At 34.5% G+C, this 25,613-nt stretch overlaps 1 protein-coding gene across 2 annotated transcripts in view; it reads left to right on the top strand.

Moving 5' to 3' along the window:
• Nucleotides 1–23,777, top strand: part of pbl (epithelial cell transforming 2 pebble) — a 286,114-nt gene extending 262,337 nt beyond the window's left edge. For both annotated transcript variants that reach the window (XM_081769346.1, XM_081769347.1), the window contains 2 exons: nucleotides 6,674–6,845; nucleotides 22,537–23,777. In XM_081769346.1, coding sequence (XP_081625472.1) covers nucleotides 6,674–6,845; nucleotides 22,537–22,650 — 286 coding nt within the window. In that variant the 3' untranslated portion in view covers nucleotides 22,651–23,777. The remainder of the gene's footprint in view (nucleotides 1–6,673; nucleotides 6,846–22,536) is intronic.
• The last annotated feature ends 1,836 nt before the right edge of the window (nucleotides 23,778–25,613 follow it).

The following is a 25,613-nucleotide window of genomic DNA, read 5'->3' as shown; positions in this document are numbered from 1 at the left end:
GATTTCTGTAATACATTAAAAAATTACAATAAAATAAAATATAAAAAGTCGGAGATGGGAGTGATTGGTACTCGAATCTTTTCTTTCTTTGGAAGCTGCGTGTGAATGGCTTTGAGATGTGAAGAAAGAGCCACAGTCGAGAAGCGATCAAATTGTAATTATTCTTCTTGCTAAAAGTTGATATTTAGGTCTCTAATATTCTTTGCAGTTCTTTTAAACGCCGCTTTCTTCGCAGATTTTATGTTGTGACTCTCGCGAATACTTTCCGAACACCATCGTCGCATCAAATTACTCACAAATTATTCATACCACACTGTAAATAATAATAATAATAATAATAATAATAATAATAATAATAATAATATAATAATAAATGAATACTGCGACACTTTCTACAACATAATACACATTGAAATTGTATCCTTGCAATTATCTTTATCGAACAATGATTTACATTATCAAAAATTATAGCTGGTAAAATATTCGATTGACCACGAGTTAAGTTTGTTGGGATACAGCTGAATGCTCGACACGTTCATGTACAGAATATCCGAAAGAATTCTAGGGATTGCAAAATTCCACTGAGTTTATAGAGAATGTTTGGAATTGCTTCATTATCTTAATTGTATTTTAGGGAATGACGCTGACTTTAGCAATCGCATTCTCGCTTTTGTTCTTACCATCGACTTCATTGGAGATGTTCTCTGAGCATTTTACTATTTTCAGTGTGTACTTGTTTCGTTCTTATATTATTATTAGAAAGAAAAGTCATAAGTCTTGCAATATTCCAGTACACAACATACGTGTACTTATTACAATACAATGAGAGGTTAACATTCAAAGTATAGTCCCTTATGTTAGATTGTGCGCAGCCAGCTTCCTGCCAAGTTTCTCGATTCTACGTTGATACCATGTCTTGTCCTTAGAGGTGAAGAAATCAATCACTGCTGTTTCTACCTCCTGTTGGTTGTTGAAGCTTCGTTATTTCAGGAAGTGGCCGAAACAGGTAGTAATCCGAAGTAAGGTCAGGACTATATGTCGATTGTGACATTAAGTTCATTGTACCTGCATCTTTGTTGCGATTTTCGACCCAAGTGTGGGTTTACGTTATCCTGTTGCAGCAGGGCGTGCTTTATCAATGCAGGATATTTTTGGCGTAGTGCAACACACATCCGCTCCAACTGATTGGTAAAAAAAGAAAGGTACTAATGATATGACCTTTATGAACGAACTTAAAGTAAATTACTCCCTTGTAGTTCCATCACACACACACAGCGTGACTTTGTCCTCAAAATTTTCCTGTTTGATGACAGTTTCTGGAAGTTGGCCCTTGCTCAACCACTGTCTTTGTGCTTTCGATTTAAGAAAAACACTCACTTTTTGTCGTATATGACACTCGCTTCATGAAATCTATATCACACGGATTTTGCAGCTGGGATTAACTTATGTGGCACAATGTTGTAGCTCCTGATAGTTATACCGAGTTTGTGAAGGTGATGCACTACAGTAGACTGGAACATGCCCAATTGGTTTGACAGTCCTCGTGTGCTGGTAGATGAATTGTCCTCAATAGCGTGTCGAGTCTATTACTCTGGAGTGGTCGGACCTTGGCTGATATTTGACATCTTTACAACCTGCACGGAATTTTTAGAACCAACGAGTTGCTGTGCTGTAGTTTATTGCACTTTCCCCTTTTTGCATGCCAAATGTTTTAGGTTGATGCTGCACCATTATGCCTGAGTTTGGACTAATGGATTAACAATTCACGTTTTGTATCAGACGTTGTTGAGCACTGATCATCACTGCTATTAGAAACTGATTGAAGATACTGATAGAGCGGCGACCTCCATATTAAATAGTCCGCTTAACACATTACCTCTTGGGCCAGTTTGACCTTGCACTTACGGTCGATCACGGCGTATATATACGCCTGCACTTTTGGTTGTTTAAATATTGCGAGACGTATGACTAATATTTGTATTATTGCAATTAATATTATTTTATTTTGTATACGGTAGTATTTTTTTTTTATCCAAGACCTTATTTTCTTTCATCTTCGTTACATTTTTTTTTAAAGCTTTTCTTTCGTTTTCTCTTCTAGTACTTCTCCTTTCAAACCTTATTCTTTTTTTTCTTTGTGACAACTGTTTGATGACCGAAAAATTAGGTCATTAGCCTTTATCATGACGAGAACAAATAGTTTCGAAGCAGACATCTCAGGTATTTATGTATACATCTTTCTGGGCATTATCCACATCTATGTCCGTCACGTAGAAGGGCAAACACGCTATCCAGGGAAGTGAACGAGGAAGGAACCAGCCTAGGACCTGTAAGTTATGTATTATCCTGGCATTTGCCTGGTATAAATGAAGAAAACCCAGGAAGAAATTCACTTAAGATGGCTGGCGTGAATAAATTCTTATACCTTTTCGACCCCTTGTTCCCACCTTGAATTGAACGCAGAATCCCTCGCACCAAAGGCGAGAGCGTCAGCGACTTCGCTGCGCTGGGCCGCATGTCTCCATTATATTTCCCAATCATTCCTATACTTTTGTTTTCTTTAATTATCTTTAAACGTACATTATTATAATTTCGTTAGCTTTTAATTTTTTTAACGCTTATTTACGCTACTAACTTCACTGTTGGATTTTAGTTTAATAGTCGAAATTTCAGTAAGAAATTGAGGTCTTTCTCCTTTATCATAACAGAGACGAATATTTTCTATTTTGATGTTCTCAATCGACAAATGAAATAATAACAATATTTGCGACAATTTTCTACTCACTGCTGTTTTCAAAAAATGGCTACCATTTTGAAATTTTACATTCGATCGCTGAGAAAATCTATGCAGCAAATTTAGCATATCTCGTGCTTCCACCATCAAAATTTCATTGTAAAAGACTGAAAATTGCGCTGCGTAGCGTGGATACTCGCTGTTTTGAAAAAATGACCTCCATTTTGATATTTTACGTTGGTATGCCGCCAAAATCTATACAGAAAATTTAGAGTATCTCGTGCTTGTATTCTGAAAATTTTAACATAGAAGGCCGAAAGTTGTACCCTGTAGTGTGTGTGGTAGAGGCAGACAAACGAGTTGAGTTGATTTTGTGTTTAATGTCCCTTTCAACAGCGAGGCTATATGAGACGGGACCTACTGATTAACGTGGAATCCGAACCACACGAATTCCTTCCGGGAAGCAAACCCGGGTCTCCCACGCCGAAGACGCGTACACTAACCGCTTAGCCATGAAGGAGCTCGGCAGACAAACGAACAAATGTAGATAAAGTCATCCAGAAGCCTAACTGACGTTCGCCAAATGAATACCAAAAGGGGTCTATTCATTTAAACCAAAGATACAGTTCATGTTGTATGAAATAAATGAATGCTTCAAAATGTCTTATATAAAATTAACATCTTTGAGTGTAAAATAAATAGTTTTATTGTTGAAGTATTCATTTCCGATCCTTCTGCGTTTAATTCGGGAATTTCCCGAGCACTTCTTTCACGGCGTGTACATCAAAACTTCCACTAGTACGGAAATTTGAACTCAGCACTTGAAATAGTAAGCGTTACAGTGTCTTCGGAACCCCGAGCATTAAGCTTCTTAAATTTGAAAAAAAAATTTTACGCTATTGCTGGTGTTGATTCTACAGAATGCTTATTTGAAGAATGGCAACAAATGACTGAACTAAACTTATTGTTGGAAAACCAAATTTTAGTTGAAGAAACTTGTGTTTTACATGAAAGGTAAGAAATAATAGTTATACTAATGTATTTATATATGTACTATTAGTACCGGCACCTATGACCTTAAACCCGTCAAACGTATGAGTGATAACGTCCCGTAGTGGTATGAGTGGTGTCGCCGAGTGGACGAGCACACTATTCACGGAAAGTATTTTCTGAAGTACAAAATTGCTTATTTTACTTCAAATAGGCTATAAGCATAATCCATACATTAATTTCTTCTATAACTACCTCAAGCTAAGGGTTTTTTTTTTTTATTATTATTATTTTAAATAATTCATTTAGTGCATTCAGAACTTTATAAAGATCTTATGTTGAATGTTGTTGTATACCTTACACACCTTGTACACCTTAACGTGAAAGCCTCTATTTCGCCCAAGGAAAGTCTAAAATCTGATAAAAATCACTTTCAATGTGATCACCTTAGTTGTACCAATAATATACTAACAAATAACTCAAAAACTCAGGTGGGTTTTAAAGTGGGTTTTTTCAGGTGGGTCCAATAGTATTTTCGGGCTGGTCCACTTGGGCAAACCCTGATGTAGGGTAATTTAATTTTCTCGTCTCTCATATTCACCCACCGTATTTAACTTTAATGTATTTCACTTTAAATCTATTTATTCACTTTGGTCAGTTAATGAATACATACCAGTGTGATTGAATGCTATATTTATAACGTTAGTTGCATGGTTACTTGACTTATGCAAATATTTGGTAGAGGGAGCAAGAACACAAAACGGTGTGAATGCGTGCTATCCCTTATCCTCGGCACTGCTACTGAAACTGAGCGATTAAGGTTGGTTTAAAGGGACAAGTTTTGCCGCTAGATGACACTACAGTCTTCGCACCTCTCCCATGTATTTTTTATCTTTAGCGAAAATTCACGATTTCTCTTACAAATTTCAACCTACAGACTTCAAATTTTAAGAAAAGGAACTTCATAATCTATCGAAGGCAATAATCCGTGCCGATTTTTTATTTAGAATTTTCTTTATTGTTGAAATGGCTTGATTGCTGAAATGGATATCCAAACCTTTAACAATGAAACTGTTTCAATAATGAAGAAAATTCTAAATAAAAAATCGGCACGGATTGTTCCCTTTAATAGGTTATGAAGTTCCTTCTCTAAAAATTTGATGCAAATTTTCATGAAAGGTTAAAAATACATGGGAGAGATACGAAGACTGTAGTGACATCTATCGGCTAAACTTGTCCCTTTACACTAACCTTAATATATTAGTGCCCAGAATGTCTATCGATCGAGAAGAAGCACACCAAATTACTAATGCAAAAGATAACCACCTGTTCTTGCTGAAAATATTTTCGAATTTTCGAATAAATCTATTTTGCAATTTCTCATCTTTCAATTTTTTTTTCCAGCTTGTATATTCTTTTCTCCTGACAGTATTTTTCAACTGAATATCGTCTTCGACCAGAGCTGGTATAGATTGTGATGAGTAATAATTACTTGTACGGTTAAGCAATACGCACAAAAAATACTCTTTTGTCTTCACTACTACTTGTTTTCTGATGAAACTTTTAAACGAAAGAACTTAGTGTTCATACTTTATGAACGATTGTTTGATGATTTTTTCAATAACTTCTTTAAATAATAGTGTATTATTCCATAATCGCTTCATTATCAAAATTGTGATGAAGAGTTCGAAAATTTGATAGAAAGCTTAGTACTTCAGATTTTTTTTTACATTACAATCAAAATGAGCTCGTTTTATTCTGCATTATTCGAAGTTGAAAAATTAATATGGGTCTATTGAAGTTACAAGAACACATGTGTGCTCGTGTCGAAGTTCCGCAGCTCTGTCTTCGGACTTTCTGGAAGAAAAGTCGGCATGGAATCGATGGGGACTTTTAGTTTGAAATTTTGTTTTTTAAGATCTATTAATTGGCAACTTAAGCGTATCTTTCCTATTCTAATAGCTACCTCACAGTTTTAAAGAATTTGTTTTATTTATTTATTTATTTATTTATTTATTTATTATTATTATCGGTCTTTCATACAACGGTCATAAATGTTCAATTTTGTTTCTCCGTATGAATGTAATGAATACACCATTCATTTGAACTGTTCAGTATTCTTTAATTTGTTCTGAATAATTTGGGTCTAATGACATAGTGCACAATATTAGTGGATAATCTAATCAGTGGCTACACGAAGTTCGTAAAGGAATGCATATGGTCGCCCAATGATGCAATTGACAGTGACGGTTTCTGGACAGTGACTTATTTAAAAAGACAAGCGTGCTGAATCCATGTCGTTTCAACATGCGCATTCTGTGTTTATCCTCTACCAACTTGCACTGTATTATGTAGATCACTTTGAAGTCGCTTGCCTACTACATATTTTGTTGACCTAGAGGGTTGGATCTCCATGATCACTGATCCAGGCAAGACATTTTCTGTTGTGGTTTTAATAAAGAAGTCTTTTTTTTTTTTTTTTTCTGTACTCACCAGTTAAGTCTTCTGCTTGTATATTGCATGAAAACTAAACAACGGTATTTTAATCTGTTTGATATGCATTAACATCTCCTGTATTGAATATAGATACTATTTCATTTGGTGTCACCATGACCTGATGTCAATACTGTGAACAATTCTAGTCACATTTCATACAACTAATCAATATTATTAAGATGTGATCAGCTAGTTCGCTGTCCATCGTAGGATAACATGAACCAAGGAGTATTCGCACGTCTTATCTATTTTCCACTCCACTGTCATGGCCTTTTGAAAGTGATGGTTCACTCTTTTCTGTGTTTTACTCGGACTGGGCACTGTCGGTTGAACTCTAAGATAGCACTTATCACTGACAAAAGTCGCGACAGTTATTCAAGTTTTCACGAAATGATGACGTTCATAGCAATAATCAACTTATAATGCATGTGCTGATGTGTTGTTTTCTTACAGGTTTGCTGCGAAAACTCGTCATAAAGTCGGCAAAGCATTTACATTTAATAAAACTCCAAACAAATTGAAGCGAGCTGTATCAACAATGATAAGTCCATTTGGTAATTCAACCAACTTAACTCCATCTACACAGTTATCGCAGATGAGATTAGGCAGCTGTAATAATTTAACGGTAAGTATATGAATAAAAATGGTATAATTTTTCACCTAAGTTTTTTGTTAAGTTAAATATTAGTCTGGGTTGATGGATAGTACTGGTGTCACATAAATGGGATTAGTATTGATCAAACAGGATTTGCTAGATTGTAACTGTTCCATTGTAACTGCAGTAAGTCAAATCACTTACGTAAATGTAATGAGCTCATATTTGCATCATACTCTACCAAATTGGTTTACTTTATTCGTTACTGCTGTAGAAAACTTCTCTTTCATAAAATATTTCAACGATTCTTCTTTCGATTCCAATCTGTAAATATCAAATTCTTTAAGAGTTTGCTTACAGTAACATCTTACTCCTTTCATAACAGGATGTATAACATAACTTGAAATTGTGTCCTCTATGACAGAGCCTTAAAATTGAAACGCAACTACCAAATTTGTTCCGGATTCCACCTTATAAACTATAGGTTCATATCTCATATGAAGGGTAAGGGGAAAAAACAAGGAATGTCCATATGTGTCCTTTATCGGGTTTTTTGTCCTATCTGTTGGTGACTCTTGGTACTATTTGACAGTATATGCCATGCATGCGTAGATGTCGAAATGTCCATGTAAAATGTGCAAAAGATTTGACTACCGTATTCTTTCTTATGCGGTTTAAAATATAAAAACTACGTTTTCTCGAAAATGCAGTTTTGTGACATTCCTCCTTTTCCCCCCTTACCCTTCATATAGTCTTGGTGCTGAAAGGGATGACAAACTTCAGTCCAACCAACAAACTTGAAATATCGAAAGGTTTCTTTCAGTACTTCATTGTATGAAATCACAAATCTGGCAGCTACTTCTGGGTAGCGAGGTCGCCATAGTTGCATGAGCATTACTTTGTTGGAGAATCTTCCAAATCATTAGAAACCATCAGGCGCAGACGATACTTTCTTCCGTCAGATTAATCATGTTCTTTTTCTTTGCAAGCTGATTTTACTATTTTAATTTTATTTGAACATTAACACTATGCATCGCATTCACTAAATAAAAATGTTAGTAAAAATTAATATAAGCAAGTAAAATAATTGAGTAAAAGAGGTACATGACATATTTCTGGAAACTTATTTTTTACTCTAAATTGGTAGTTCCTGATGATATGCATTGCATTTTATAATGTTATCAGTTTTATATGAGCACTTTCAAGTTCGTTATATCTGAAAAGCTACTTCGAAATTTTTGGTGAAAACTTTCAGCTTTTGTAAAATATTTTTGCATTTCCCCACTTTCATATGCTTGAAAGTACCTGAAGATATAATACAAATGTAATTTACGGTAAATCTGGATGATTGACCGGCACGCAACCCGATATCACACTTGATGGGCAGTTGTTCCAACCAATCAAATCATTGGTAAGCGAAACAGCCAGCCTCTTTGTGCTTTGCTGTATCATTCCTCCAACCTCTGCAGACCAACCGTCTACTAACAGTTTGTAGAAGTAATCTAACATGGAGAATGTTTCAAGTGAAGAAATATCAGCATTCCTTCTGTAATTTCCATTATACTAGCTTTGCCTATTATATATAATTAAATAATAAACTAATCGCTGAGCTAAACAAACCGATTTTATAGAACTAATAACTTATGACTGTTTCGCTAACGAAACACTTGGCTTCATGAGGCACTATGACATGCGTGAGAATTAACAGGAGATTAAATACTATGAGACATCTAAAGACTTCCTTAACATGTTTGGTAACTGACAGCCAATCACCTTACAGTACCAAAAATGTATACCAAACCTGCTAAACCTCTTTCTCACTTCGGAAACTGTATACACACACAAGTTTAAGGAGAGCATAGTAAGGGTCATAACAGAGCTGATGAAAGATCATAGAATTAATGGCTAGAATGGAGAAGTATTGAGACAGACTTTGAGAGCTATGTGAAAAGTTACAGTATCGTACGTGATAAATTAGTTAAAATTAAGGTTAAATTAGTTACAATTAAGGAGAGGCTGTACTTAGGCTGAAGATTGAGCCCAGTGTTAGCAGAGGTTATTATGAACAATTGAGGGAAGGATGTAAGGTTAAATGGAGGGGACAAACTAGTGTATTTTAGTAGATATGTTGATGACTGCTTAGGGATTTGGAAGGGAACAAAACAACAACTGGAGAATACTTCTAAGAAATTGAAGATTGGACAAAAGGCATTCAACTGAAGCTGGAGGTGGAAAAAGAAGAGCCCATAGTGTTCTTAGACATGAGGATAAGAAAGAAGGAAGTGAGGTAATCACGGAATAAAAGTTGTGTGTCGGGAAACCACTGTCATGTTAGGAGTGAGTGGTGGAAGAGAGGATTAGATAGACAAATAGAGAGGGAGAACGGAGGAAGATATAAAAGTTTTCCGTGGGCAGTTAGAGGGAAATGGATACGATAAGAAGAAATTGGAGTTCAGAAGAAGAAAGTAAACCAAGAAAGGAGGAAGAGAAAATGAAAGAGGAGTAGGAAGACTGGAAAGGGATAAAATGGAAAAAGAGAAGGTGGTATGGTGGGGGAGAGAAAGTATGGGAAAAGACAAATAACAAAAAGAATGCTAAAAAATGGGAGGTATCTCGATGTACAGGAAAGGAAGCAAGAGCTTGAAAAGAAGAGGAAGGAATATTGGAGAGAAAAAAGGAGTTATATATAAAATCCAGCGCAGTGAGTGTGATATGTGCTATGTTGGAGAAACAGGAAAGAAATTAAAAGAGCGAATTAATCAACATAAAGATGACATAATGCTCGAAAGAGAGAAATGCAGTCTACAAACACATAAGAGAGACGGAGCACGCAGTTAATTGGAATGAGGTAAAAGTACTAGGCCAAGAAGACAGGAGGAAGATCAGGAGATGGAAAGAGGAAAGATTTATTGAAATTGAAGGTGATAATGTGATCAATTGGAACTTAGAAATTAAAATTAAAAAAAAAAAAAAGTGGAATAAGTTATTAAGTATATGTGTATATAGTCTCGGCAGGGGAGGAAAGGATTTTAGCAGGTTTTTATCTGTTTTTGATACTGTAAGGTGATTTTCTGTCAGCTACCAATCAGGTTACAGGAAATCTTTAGCTGTCTCGTAGTATTTAATCTCCTGTTAATTCTCATGTACGTCATAGTGTCTGAAGCCAAGTGTTTAGTTGGTGGAATTGTCACAAATTATTAGTTTTATAATAAAATTGACTTGCTTTTCTCAGCGATTAGTTCATTATTTAATAACGGCATTCTTTATATACAACCATCAATTTCGCATTTTTCAAATGCTCCTTTAACACCTGAAGGCACAATATAACGACATAACTACACAGATGGCATCGAAACATTTCTGTTTACATGAATTTTCTTACATCAACTTGCACAACGTAAATTTACTTGGATTTTAAATTGGCTGTGAAGCATATGAGTCTAAAATTCAGTTGCTATGGTAGAGATGGATGTTCTAGAATCAGTTACATCTCTAACTTACCCCTATTAAAATAAACTCGGTAATATATTATGACAAATTACGAGCTACTAATTGGGTTGATAGCACTTAACAAGAGAACGTTTATCGAAAAAAACTGCAGTCTTTCATATGGAGAGCAAAAGAAAGTGGATCCAGTTCAACTAACCTGAACTGAATTTGCACTCACATGTTCCGGACTTCATTTAACAGATGTAGTCCTTTCGTTCAATAAATGTGCTTGTGTTGTATATTCTCGATGTTATCTTACTGCAAGGAGTCTCAATACATTCTTTCATTATTACTCACAATATTTGTGACCAGAGAGTAAACATGTACGCGTATGTGAGAAATAATGAAAGAATTTCACACCAAATCATAAATGATAACATATTTTTATTTGTTCTATAACATGCTTAGAACACTAGTATTTTCGTGATTTTCGCTGTTATCATTTACACTGTTATATTCTCAACCGCGTAAATCAAATTGTCTCAGCTTATTTTAGCTTGTTTAAGAAATAAGGTGAACTCTTCTTTATCAAGCACTGACGTAACTCAATTGTGAACATAAAATGAGCCTTCTAACTTTTCGGCTGCGTCCTTGCACAGTCCGCAGCAAAAAACCCCGCAACATGAGTATGTAAGTTTATTGTGAAACGACATAGTCTTCTGCTCCAAAATAAGTGTGCAGGGGAGGACGCCGAGGTTTCTCCTGGCGTGATTCGTGCCACTTAGACGTTATGTTGATTCCCTGCGCTGTTAGGCGTAGTTTCACAATAAACTTACGTGCTCATGTTACAGGTTTTCTGCTGCGGACTGTACCCTGAAGAAACATTCTTTAAAGAATTGTACTTAAATAGCACTTAACATAAATGGGCTACATATGACACCAAAAACTACTCTGCAATGCCCATACACTTTAAATTTCTTTTAGCAATTTTTTTCCACCACAGAAAAATAAAACATTCACAATCCATTTTGTTTACAGCTTTAATGGAACAATTTTTTAATAGTAGAGATTACCCCTGTTTTGTGCTCTTGAAATCTCAAGATAATGTCAGTAATCAACACCACAAGGATCTGATCTTTTTCTAAGTAATCGTTCAACGAGGGTGAATTTTGTATTTTACATGAAGCGACAAAAAATGTTCTAATCGTAGTCGCTGATGTTTTTTGAAAACTACTCTGTGTGGTAGTTCACTCTCCTTCATTCTCCTTCATTCCACCATTTCTTTCATTTCTCATCATCACCGTCTCCTTTAGCCTAACCGGCATAACCGTGAGACGTAAATCTTAAAGATTTCCTTTTATTTTAATTTTTCTGTAAGCAAAACACATCTTGTCTGCTTGTACTCGATTGTTAGGTATGTTTCCGTGACATTCTTTCCGTGGGAGACTAACTTCGTACCGGCCTTCGTCATTAAAATGGTTTAAAGTCATTTCATGCGATTGTTTGACTTCGTTTCTGTCAGATTTGAAATTTCTATTATGTCTAATTTCCACAGATCTGTTATATTGGCCATCAGTGTCAACAATGAAACAACATTTAATGCCAAAACTCCATGCTGTCTTATTTAGTTGATCTCAAACATCGACATTTTAATTGACCTCGAACTATCACCTAACAAAATATAAAGCTTTCCTCATTTCTTTAGAGCATGCATATTTTTAGACATCCAACTATTTTCTACAATAAATGTTATACACATTTTAAATACAACTCAAACCCATTTAACTATTGTTTTTTTCACAACGAAAATTTTTTTCCCCTTTTTTTAAGGGCACAAAGTTCCTTTTACTCAACATAGCTTTTTCACCTATTACACTCTAATGTTACACATTGTTTAAATCTTTTAAATCTGTCTTCGTTCTTGTTAGAACTATTCAGATAACAAATAGTTTACAAACTGGTAATACTACAATACTCATTAAGATAGGAAGAAGTATTTTCAAGGACATCAGAAAATAAAAGTTTTGGGCGGGAAGTATACTTCCATAGCCTGCGAACAAGTTAACTGACAAACTAGAAAAAAGAAAGTTATCTGAATGCAAAAGAATTCTGCCACTCAGGATACCATTTAGACAATATGTTGGACGCTGTAAGACACCTTTATAATCTCGTACCTAGTCAACAGAACTAGATTTCAACAACGAGAGCATACACGCCAAGTGTGCTGCAATGAGTGAGAATTGTGGTGGTTAAAACGACTACTGAAGCAACACCGAACTTCTTTAGTTTTATTGCTGGTGACAGTACAATTAAAATTTTCTCAAAATAACTTACAAACAGTTTGAAATTTTATTTGCCTTAACTTGACGTGAGGTGATCTATAACAGAACAGGATAATAGAAAAGAACTCTTAACCGTTTGGTAATACTGATGTTTATATTTTAGTTTCAAAGCCACCGCCTGAACTCCTTCGCTCGTCGAGTGATACCTATTGCATATTTTCAAACTTAAAGATTCACTTAATTCAAAAATAAACGTGTAGGGTCTGCATAAATAATCAAAGACTAATTCCATTTCTAAAATCTACTTGCGATTCCTAAATATCTGAGTATCTTAGTCGAACTCCGGTACTACTGAATTAGAATAGACCTAACTACTCTAAGAAGCTAAAGATTGAGAAACCTAGATGTAACATTTCCAGGCCCGAACAACAACAACAAATCATTAGTCCCAGGACCTGCCAACAGGCAGAGTAGCTATTATAACAATAGTTATTCTAAAGAGCCCCAGAAATCTAGCAGGGATACCACCAAGAGACGCTCAGCTGGCCAGCAATAGTCTCACTACCCGTAAGCTGTTGTTCTACAGAAACTTTAGCTTATATAGGTAGAGAAGCTCAGCAAAGAAACATTGGCTAGACAAAGAAATCCATACCGGTATATAAAAAGGCGAACAAAAGAAAAACTCTCCAGCCTTTGAACAGAAAACTATCTGAAAAATATCTAGCTCCACTCCAGGCTATTGTCTGTATCTTTATTGTTTTGTGGTTGAATCAAAGCTTATAAGAACTAAAGGTATGGAAAGTTGTGAGGATGACAAAAATATCGCAATAGAGAGAGAACATAATCTAGTTGGTCACATATTCAAAGAATTAATACATAACACTTGAGATGAAAGATACATTCGCGGCCACCGATAAGCGTCCCTTACCCATACCCTTCGTAAGAAACAGCCCCTTCCGCAAGCATGACCACAAGTGACCGAAAAAGTGTTTTCTGCACGTGCTGAGGGGCAAGGTTGTCACATTTTTTCTTGAAAATGTCTGGACACCATATGTTCTTTCTTCTAGAGAAAGCCATTGAGAAAACCGTAGTGGAAACGTATTGACTTGTGAATTGTGTAATAAAAAGTGATCTAAGAAAAATGTTAAATGATCGAGTGCCAACAACATAATTCAAATAGGGCGAAAATACCAATACTGAACACGAATTATTTAGGAGTTTTTAAAATGATATATACACTATTATATTTAAAAAATTAAAAAAAAAAAAAAAAAAAAGATTATATCTCAAGTGATTTACTTATCAATACCTTACTCAAACTATTATAGATAGAAACATGGATTTGTACAGGATATTCCTTTGTCAAAAGGCAAGGGCTAATAAAAGAATTTTAAAAATATATGTCCTATAGGAGAGTGAAATAGAGTTCATTTTTTTTAAACTAAAAATAGAATATATCATCAATTCTTGAAGTTAAGAAGATGGAACTAAGGGATACATTCTTCATTAAAATTAACCGAAAACACGTTTCAGCGATTGCGAAAACTTCGCTCCTATAGAAGAAAAGAGAGGGTTTGTATTAATGTTCAAATTTCCGATTATTTGTTTAGAAAATGCCGAATGTGAGGATTCGCTTAAGAAGGCGTAAAATTCAGCACATACACTTATTAAAAAATTACAGGCCGCGACCTTCGTTTTTTTTTTTTTTTTTTTTTTTAAATTCCGTTCCTGAGAAGGGAAAATGGAGTCAATTTTTATAATATTATAATTTTAGTTTTATTAAAGAAATATCCTCAGGTAATTAGAAACAAAGATTAGTGCAAAATGTCAGCAAAATTGCAAATTTGATTAGCACTCGATCAGTGGCGGAGCCAAGGGTGGGCCGGGGGGGCCAGGCCCCCTTGCTCAAAATCTTGGCCCCCCTAGCTGCCCCCCACACAGAGTGATACTGCTATAGGTCGACAAACGGTGAATTAATAGTGGCCGCAAGTTAAACTACTACCGAAACATATCTCGACAACAAAGTTACCAACTGCAGAATATCGTATGTTGCAATAGTCTGCGTTCCGAGCAAAAATCTTCAGGCTCCTTTTTGTTTGGAGTACAGCACTGCCGTGTCGTGACAAAACGCTGTAACTTTGGCGAAGAAGTTTTGCGAAAATGAGCCTTAAAGTTTTCATCCGAAAATGTGATCTGTATCGTGTAGAAATAGTGTATCTTGACTTTGAAAACACATGGTTACATGTAATGTTACGTAAATGCATGTTGTGTGATTAAATTTGGTGAAAATTGATTGGTTGACCATTATTGCCTAGTTACACTGGTTCTACACAATACAGATCGCATTTTCGGATGAAAACTTTAAGGCTCATTTTCGCAAAACTTCTTCGCCAAAGTTACAGCGTTTTGTCACGATACGGCAGAGCAAGATCTAATTTATCTAAATATGTAAGATGCATGCATTGACCTCAGCATCTGAACATTCCTTTTAACCTCTGTCCCTTATCTGGTTGTCTTCTTTGTTTTTGACAAAGAACAAAATAATAATAATAATAATAATAATAATAAAGCAAAATCAGTCTGCATTCTGATTTGCTTCAATGTTGAAAGTCATACTAAAATAAAAGATGCTTCCTTACATATAGCATGCACTGCAGAAAAACTTTACACTCGTGTTGAACGAAAGAAGTCTTCGTACACTAAGTAATTAATTTCCATCGATTATGGCGACATAGAACAAATGCATAGCATCCATTAAATAATTTGGTGGTATTATTATTATTATTATTATTATTATTATTATTATTATTATTATTATTATCAAATAAAATCGAGAAGTCTTGTTTAATATACAGTAAAAGAAGAGAGCAGAAGTTTTTATTATTTCTGTCATTTTCTCTGCTGTTCGTATCCCAATGGTTCGAGAAAATTAAGATACTGAATACTATCAACACCTACTATTTGCTACTGGTACTGGTTCTCCTTCTCGTCTACCTTCTGGTCTTGTCTCTAGTACGTCTAACTTCCTAACGCTCTTGGTCGTGGCAACTAAGTAGAAACCTTCTGCTGCGATGTTAATAAGCGATATTAGCGATCTCTAAGGAAAACGGAGTCAGCGCTTGGTGGACCTATTCTATTAACTAAAGCCTGGGGAAATGAGGCTAACAGAAATCAGTGATTCTTTATAAATAAATGTTTCAGAAGTATTTTGTTTTAAATTATTTTAACTGTAGCTTAATTCCAAATCTGCTACTACTAGAGAAATTCCGGAATTTATCACAGACCCAGTGCTACTATCTCCTGATTACTACTAACCATCAGATAAGATACCGAGATGATACAACTTGGTCGCGGCAGTAATGCTGTTTTGTGTAAAAGTGTAGTTACTCCCATGACCAGGTTGTATCATCCTGTTATCTGATGTTTGTGGGACTGGTCTACAGATATTCCATTCAGTAAGTTCAGTCAGTGAATACAAATTTTTATCACAGGTTTATATTAATTCTGCGTCAAAATATGCATTTCTGAGAAAATTAAGCATTTCTGAGAAAATTACATTGTAGGAATTATACAGTGGTGACATGGATTTTCAACAGGATATACTAATTAATGCCTCTCCTTTAAATCTAATCTCAAAACTTACAATATTAATTTAGCATCGAATATAGGATAGTAGCGTTATTTCAACTACGTTTGAATTTATTTTAAGGCTTTGAAACATCCGAGACTCAGAGGATAGAAATAAGGGAAATTAGTCAATAGGGCCACCGAGGAAGAATCTTGGTAATCTCCTCAGTTGAAATATTTATCCACGAGGGATAAATCACACCATCTTCCGAATCTTAAGCTGATGTTCTACCGCTGAGCTTTGGCCATTCGGTGTGGGTGTGAAGTGTTTGTGTATTTGAATTCACGTCAAATTCTGAAAAGTAGTGAAGGTAAACAAACGAAAGAAAGAAAAAGATCACGTATACTTCTTTTGCTGTAAGAGTCCCGATTTAAATGTCTGTTCTAACACTGTTTGATATTAGGGAAAGAAAAACATATTTCCTCTTTTTACTTCAAAGAGTGCTAACTTCATCATTTTAATAACGTAAAGGCACATTCATTACTCAGTTTTAGAGCTCAAGGGTAAAAGTAACAAAAAGTAATTGAACTACGGCCAGATTAAAACAAGATACTGGAATCTCGGCAGTTGCCCGGGCACCAGCAAACTAATATGTGTATTTATTGGTGTGGATGTAGATGAAAGGGATACTAATCGCAAAATTTGCCCTGGGCACCAAATGTCTAGTTTCGTCACTGATTAGGCTACCATTTTTTAGAGCGTGAAATTTTGACATTTTTCTGAAATATTAAGAATACATGATAATTATTGGCAGTTTAATTTAGAGTGAAACTTAAGCTTGAAGAGCAAGGCTTATAAATTAAAGTGGGGTGGAACGGCAAATCACTGTCCTGTTAGAGTTCAGTTCCTGTTTCTGTGCGACGTTTGTCTCGTAAGCACTTTTGTCCTCGTACATCACATTTTACTTTATTATTATTATTATTATTAATACAGTTTATCTACCAAACAACTATTTATATTATTATGCGGCATTAAACCAAATCTGGAACTTGTGATATTTGTTTACTTCCATCATTCCACCCGGGAAATAAATGTCATCTATACGAGATGGAATGTTTTCGGGTAAAATTTAATATTACTGCTGCCATGCTGTAACTTTGAACTTCGCCTTATTTCAAGTAGATGTAGACATGTCGGAATGTTTGATTCTTGTAGATTCACTAGTTCAAACGCTGTCGAAAATGTGGTCTGGAGAATATGACTCTCAACGAACAACATTCGAACAAATTTATCAAGAATATTTGTCGATATGCATAGAAAATGGTCCTGAAATTCCAGAGCCGGAAACAGATAGGCTATAGGGGTTCCTTGTGGAAACGAATTAGACATTCCCCATCGAAATATCACAAATTCATTTTGGATTAATCTCTTTCTTCATTGGAGGCAGAAAACGAATTTTCTAAAGATAATATATTGAGATACATTTTTCTGCCTACTATTGATAAAGCAATCACTGAGACGGAAAAACGCTTTGGATCATGTAGCAAAATCATTAGATCAATCACCACTCTACATCGAAAAGATGAAAACTTTCTAAATTACAACATTGTGGAGCATATGGTCCAGTATTATGAAAGTGATCTGGAAATAATTAAATGTAAACTCAAAATCCTCCCAAACACAATTAAGTTGTATGAAGACGAGAGAAAACCAAAGTTGATTCCTTGGTGAATTTCGTTCATCTTTGCGTCTACAAAAACGCATTCCTAGAAACCAACAACTTACATATAATCTCTAAGTGCTACATGTGAAAGGCCATTCTCATGTTTCAAAATATTAAAGATATATAGGCAATTCAATGACTGATGATAGGTTGAAAAACTTAGGATTAACTTAGGATTAACTTAGGAAAACTTAGGATTAGGATTTCCATATTAAAGAAAATTGCTAAATCGTTAGATCTTGAAGAAGTTGTTGATAAGTTTGCTGGTGCCCACAAGAATAGAAAGATCCTCTTTTAAGTTATTTTCTTGACCTGTAAAAGTGTATTTCTCTGCTTCCACTTAAATCTACCAGCCACACACATTTTAAATGCAGCAATTAAATTACTACTTGCTTATATTGGAAATCAATTGTATTAATGTATCCTAGTTGTTTGAAGTAGTAAATTATTACACTTTCGCCGTAAAAGAGTAAAATCATGAACAACAAAGATGAAAACATTCACCTTGAAAACACACACACAATTATATATATATATATATATATATATATATATATATATATATATATATATATATATATATATATATGAAAAAATTCATTCATTGGAGATGGCCCCCTCAAACTTTTCTTGTGCCCTTCATTGGCCCCCCCTGAGTAAAATTCTAGTTACGCTACTGCACTCGATTGATAAATCTGTCAGTAACGAAACTTAAAATAAAATTGAAAACAAGCTGTTGAGAATGATATCTGTAAATACTTACTTTTGTATTGAAATCAATGTAATTCAATTGAGTGCAAATATCTTACATGAAAACGTATCCTAAGATTAGTGACGTGGGCTGGGTATATGGCTTCATCATTAAAGCCAATAAACTGGTGATATTAAATATATGTTGTTTATAATTATTTTATATTATTCCGATATGTGATCTCTTTTGATTAAAGTAAGGTCATTGGTTTTGGGAGGCGCAAAAACGATTTAACTCAGCCTTGACTAGTGTTGTCCACGAGACGAGACGTCTTGTTAAGTTTGAAAAAATTTCGTCTCGTCTCGATTCTCAAATAATTCTTTATCCTCTTTTTCGAAAATTTTCTAGTTTTTTAAGTAATTTTACATCCTTGACTTTTGAAAGTAATGTACGTCAATTTTGCACTTAGTAATAAGAAAATTAAATGCTTTATGGGGATAAGTGTTGAATAATTAGCATTAATTAAAAAAGATACATATCGCCCGGATTTCTTAACCAATGTTCATATCAAAACCAGACCCTAGCTAGGGGTAGCTAGGGTTTGAGCCCCTTTCGACCACCTTAAGCCCCCTGAAACTTTCATGTTTTGTTTCCTCTGCTTTGCTTCACTCCCAAGTACACGATTCTTCTATTTGTTACTTAGACTTCTCTGGCCAGAAGGACCAGGTTGCTTATCATCTGGTACCGCCGAAAGAAATTAGACACTTCCAATCAGCGAGAAAATACGTAAACACCACCAGCATACTACAATCTCTTCGAACAAAATCTCAAGGGAAAATAGAGAACTAAACTTATCAACTGACAACTGTGAAAAACATTGATGGTCATAAACAATAAATTGAAGCGTTCTATAAGGAATGAAATTTTTTGAGAAAGCATTCCAAGCTAAGATTTTCACTTCCTTCTCTTCGTTTCTTTAATTTTCAAAACAATACAAAAAGAAGTTTTAACTTCTTTTTGTGTTGTTACTCAATCGTGGATGAAGACATAAGACATACTGTCTTTCTTTATATATATATAAACTTCAAAAAAATCATGCTTAAATTTACAAATAACTGATTCATTTTATTATGGCTTGCAAAAATCGGAAAACTATAAAGGGTAAAAAGGAAAATCACTACTACCTGCCTTAAGTTGTAAACTATAGCCCCAGAAGTTAGGCTCTTGCAGAAATTGATAATAAATATTTATCTTTTAAGTGAGTAAATTTTTCCCTTTCCATACTTTTTTTTCCTTTAAAAAAATGTCATCCTGAAGAAAATAGAATCCGTTTTTAAAAAATTAAATTCTTCGTTAGCTCATTCTTCCTACAGATCTTTTATGGGCAATAAATAAACATATCACTTTATCGAAAACTTTCGAATACTAACATAATGCAAGTTGGTTCTGCTGTTCCCATATGACAATCTGGAATGGAAACCTTCAAAACAGAGAGAAACAAGTTCATTCAGTTTAGAAATCTGGCATCATTAAGTCCTTCGCGACCTCCAGTGCAGTTTGCGGTTGCTAAGCCACAGGGGGTAGAGGAAAGTCTTCCCTTTTCCAGAAAAAATAGTAGCTTATCCATGGCCCCGAGATTAATACTATATATAATATACCAATAAAATATAGCTAATACATGATCTAGTAGTTTATTTTAACAATAGCTTAAACAACATATAAATAGTAATAATAACACACCAGTATTTAGATACGAATACGATATTCTTAAATTAGCATATGTACATGTCAGCAAGCATTTATGGATAAATTGCGGGCCTACGGGCGATGTGGATTCAAGAAAATATGTGCTTCACATTTCCTTGACTTTGGTACATTGATGGGGTGGTGAAGTCAGCAAAACGCTTCATCCGCTTTTATCTTCAGGTTTCCGTCGGTACCTATTGTATAGAGGCTGGGGAAATTTCTGAAGCGCTCTGGTAGAGGGTCAATCCATCTGAAGAAGTCCAAAAATAGTGAAAGTGGTTGCTCGACCATTTCCGAAAATTATAAAAAACTGAGTGTGATGAACCTTGTGTATGAGAAGGTCAATAATACTATTAACGTTGTCGTATGTACAAGTATTCCTGAATGGCGGCCATCTTTGTTGTCGGTAGAGTGCCAATTGTTGTATTTGCAAGCGTGTGCCAAAACTACAGTTGCTCAGGACGTACGAATCAAACACCAAACATAAACGAATGTTTAGAGGAGAGACTGACGTACAAGGAAAATATATACACTTGCTTCTAAATAAATATGCTGGGTAGCAAACCAATAGCTACATGAAATCACCAGAATAAGTACAGGAAATTACACTTTTAAAGGGACTGTATTTTGGAATGGCATAAAGTGGAGAGGGGGGGGGGGTCATAAGTTTTGTGCTTAATACTATTGTATGTAAAGTCTGCAGAAATATCCGGAGCTAAGATACTACTGGCACCGCAGATTTATGGGGATATGAAATTTGAAGTTTGCGATGTTAATGCCATTTTTGGGACATCATATCTCAGGAGGGCAAAGTGCTAAAAATTGCTGCTTAGACCACAAAGTAATTTTGTATGTAAATAAATTATTGCAAAAAAATCAGGACTGATATTACATAGAGAAAAAGTGAGGACATGGTAAAAACGCGAAAAAGCACGTGCGTGACGATGGTCGTAGCCCGGAAAAATTTAAAAGTTTCAATACTTTTCATGCTAGATCTCAAAAACTACGCATTGTTCAACATTTATGCCCACTTTCGTTCACGTTCAGTCGTGCAAAAGCTTGCGAGTGGCGCATGTTCTATCTTTCTTGCTCCAGGATCATTGTCATGTCTATATGGGAGAGGGAGTTAGTTCCCCCTTGCACCCACAACACCCATCGCCTAACTGGGCCGCGGTATTAAGACATTCAATGTATTAGCAAAGTGTCATTGAAATCCAATCCCAGTTACGGAAGGTAATGTGTTCACAAGGTTGCTTTACATCTATCTATCCTATATAACGCAACCTTGTATTATTATTATTATTATTATTATTATTATTATTATTATTATTATTATTATTATTATTATTATTATTATTTCAATAGATAATTCAAATATGTATTAGTTAAGACCTAGTGTGCACATAAATGGACATACTTCATACGAAACTCACTTTAGAGTTGTTAACTTTTCATGTGATTTTTTAAAAATAAGTAATTTTATTGACTTTAAAAATAAAATCTCAGCATAATATAAACAAAAACTGGGTTTACGTTCGTATCATGTTTGTGCTACCTGTCAGTTTGGCATTTAGTCTTTGTAGAAAAACTAACTGTAAATACTACACTAAGAGAAACGATACTGCAAACTATGAGTTTGATATGTCTTTAAACATTCTGTAATACTTTGTCCACATATGTCAACTTTATGACTGAAGATGTTATTTCGACTTTATTTGAAAATTCCATGTAGAGAAAACACAATTGATGACATGTGAATAATCCCCCCCCCCCCCTATAATATGTATTTAGATAAGTAAAAACTTAAGGCGATGCTCTTTCCAATTGCAAGTTCTAGACATCGGGTACTAACTTTTCTATACTAAAGATCTTACTGTCGGTAAATCACTTTATCGGTAGGAGTTCGCAATAATGATACTCGTATGTGGACTGTTGTGGTAGACTAAAATCTTTATGATCGTCATAGGCGTAGCTAAAGGGTTGTGCCTGAGACACCCTAATAAAATGGTTCAATTGTTTTTCAATTGTCCGCATTCTAAAATGTTGTTACTTATAATCCCTCAGTTCCTTGAAATAACATTTTATCAAATGTTTAATATACTTGAAACCTAATATAATATAATAGTGAGAAAGTGGGAGAGATTACCATTGTGTGCTCTATATGAAAAGTTCTACTTTAATTACCATTGTATATACCCATATAAAAAGTTCTGGCTTCGTTTTTGATGATCGTAATTTATTGCTTTCATTCTTTTTGATAAATTAGATCTATATATTTTCAGGAATTAGGATCACCAGTGAAAGCCGAAGGAAGTACAGTTCTGTCTTCGGTACAACCGGCGAGGAAAATTAAAAATTCATCGTCATTAAGTGTGGCAGCTTTAAGAAGACTGTAGGCCTTACAGCCAGTAATTTTTGGGTAAATGGGACTTCAATTGCCATTAAAAGTATTTATACATAACCTCTACAAGGACACATGCATATATATAAAATGATTATATGTATGGATGTGTTTTGTGGAAGTTATAATTTCCAGTTGTTAGAAATTTACTGCAGGCAGTTAATGTATTAAAATTGTATAGTATTCTGTACAACTTGGAAACATCAAAGGTTGTCGAAACTCAGCTAAGAAATATTGTCAGATTAAAATTGACCAATGAATTTAAGTTTTCTGCATGTGTTTATTTTTGACACACTCCACATGTTGTTGTGGTTTCTGTTTTGCTTAATAAAACAGAGAAATACGTTTTAATTATTTTTTCCAAGCAGAGTTTCATTACTTTGTGAGAACGGGTAACGACAAATTATTTTACGGTTTATAGCAAACTGTTTGTGTTTATATATTATTAATATTGTTAGATGGATACTGAAAATATAATTTGAAGTTATTTGATAAAATTGGTAAATATAACAGGCTGTAATGTAAAAGGAAGTCAACAACCAAACACAAAGACTTACCTTTCTTCTTTTGTCATTATTTTATATTAAATTTCACAATTCTTAGAGACATGATATTACAGATTTTAGTGCTAGCAAACAAAGAAAAAGCTAAAAGTTTGTTGATGATGGAAATCCATCATATGTATATTTATTTCCTTCTTATATTTTGTATAGATTCCATTTAATAGAGAATTTTCAGAAGCTAAGAATTTCAGTTATAGTGAATTTCAGATGCACATGTTTGTGTGTGTGTATATATATAATTATGTAGATACATATTTTTTTACGGGGAAAATGTTTTCCCTGTTCATCGCGTGTCTTTCGCGTTACAACTGTCAATTAGAGTTCTATAATTTACATGTTATGTTATTATTACTTCGTAAGCAAAGGAGTATTTTGTATATTTTTGGAAATAATTTCTAATCTAGAGAAAAGATTTCTTCGGCGAGAGAATTGCTCGAAGTATTTCCGATACTTTTTGTTTAGTAATGTATATATTAAAAAATATGCAAAGGCCTACAATTATTAAATTAAATTTGCTGTGAATTATGTATACAGCAATAAATTTTTCTTGATTGTAAAATTTTCTTTTATTGGTATTACTTAAGCTACCATCAACCATTTATTTGTCTGATTCCTTAAAAATAATCTGGATATTCTTTTGTGAATGAATTGCCAAAAACTATATAGAAATTGTGGTACGTTTAAAGAAAGATCTTAGTAAAAAAAAAATTAAAAAAAGCTATTTCAGTTGTAACTGTCACATCCATTTTTTAAAACTATACGATAATTACATATTTTCCTCTTGTGTATGTCAGCACTATAAAGGGTTGATCAATAAGTTTTGTCTCTTATCCTATAACATTTTTATTACTTGAAGCCATTGGCGTCGCCAGAAACTTTCGCGGGGGGGAGGGGGAAGAACAAACGCTAGTAACACACACACACATATATATATATATATATATATATATATATATATATATATATATATATATATATATATATATATATATATATATATAATATTAAACAAAATCACAATATTATAATTAGGAAGTCATTCAAGTACATATACTATGTTGACTTTTAAATAACTTTCCGAAGACAGAATCGTATGTTCCCTCCTTAATACTTCATAATAATTCCTGTTTTCAACATTTCAAACGTTGAAAGAATCAAGGAGAGAGAGAGAGAGAGAGAAAGAATGCATGTTCGTGACTATGTTGCTACCGTACGTGCTTTTAATGTGGGAGATTCGAGTTAGATTCCCGGTAGAAGTTGAGCTCATGAAGTTTGCATTCCATATGAAGCTTTAGGTCCACATCTCACCCTCGGGGCTGTAAGGGACACTAAACTCAGAATAAACCAACCCAAAAAGAGAAAACTGTTTTTCTTGATGTTTATTTATCAGTCCTTTGCGAAGTCATGCAACAACGAGACTGCTCTCGGGATCTCGATAAATACAAGAAAGTATTTTTTTGTGTTCGTGTTGTTCGATTGTTCGTGTTGAGCAGATGCAAAAGAATCATTGTATTTTCTAAACGGTGTTAGTATAAAAGACCCTTGCAATCCTCTTTTTACCGGAGATCGCAAAAGAACACACTGCTTGCACAATCCCCTCGCAACTTTCTAGAATATGCTAGCCACGGAAATTCAACAAACCACTTATACAAAAAGGGGCGTTTTCCTGGCATAACATCTTGTTTAAAATCATATGTTTCGGTCGGGTGCCACGGCGACATCAATATTTCATATCGACCAGTGTCCGACAAACTTGACTGCAAATTTAAATCTACATAATTGTCAATGTCTTTTGGGTCACAGGACATCATCTCACCTAATAAAGTTGTACAAGGGGACATTTGGGGATAAGGTACGCTAACGATATTGCCCTCCGGTAACTCGTTTCCTTCGCTCAGATTTTCAACACAGAATATCACGTTTTGGTGTTTTCCAATTTTGAGGACACTTGCTGTTTTAGAAAAACATCGAGTTTCATTTGCTTATGCTTATGCATGATTAATTTTTAAAAACCAATTCTTTCTAATTCACTCATCTACACATGAGATATTAAATAAATTATAAACTAAGGGAAAAACACCCACTAAACTGAAAGAGACCAGAGATCGAAAATTACACACATTTATCACTTTCCGACACTCCTGAGCAACTTTGAAGTTTTGAAAACAAAAACCACCTATATGACACACCAGAAACACGGATTTCCAATAACTGCGCACAATCAACTATGCAAAACTAAACCTTTATCATCTTGAAAAGGGTCAATCTCCATCCTCCCTGCTGAAAATAACATTGTACTTTTAAACCGCGGAGTCTCATAGGGAAAAAAAAAAGCGACATAGCTCTTTCTGCTCAGAACGCTACTAAGAACAAGGAAGACAATGTTTGACAGCAT

Source organism: Thermobia domestica, chromosome 8, assembly GCF_964235325.1.
Source record: "Thermobia domestica chromosome 8, izTheDome1.hap1.1, whole genome shotgun sequence".
Taxonomy (NCBI): Eukaryota; Metazoa; Arthropoda; class Insecta; order Zygentoma; family Lepismatidae; genus Thermobia; species Thermobia domestica.
This window is presented reverse-complemented; position numbering and strand designations above follow the sequence as displayed.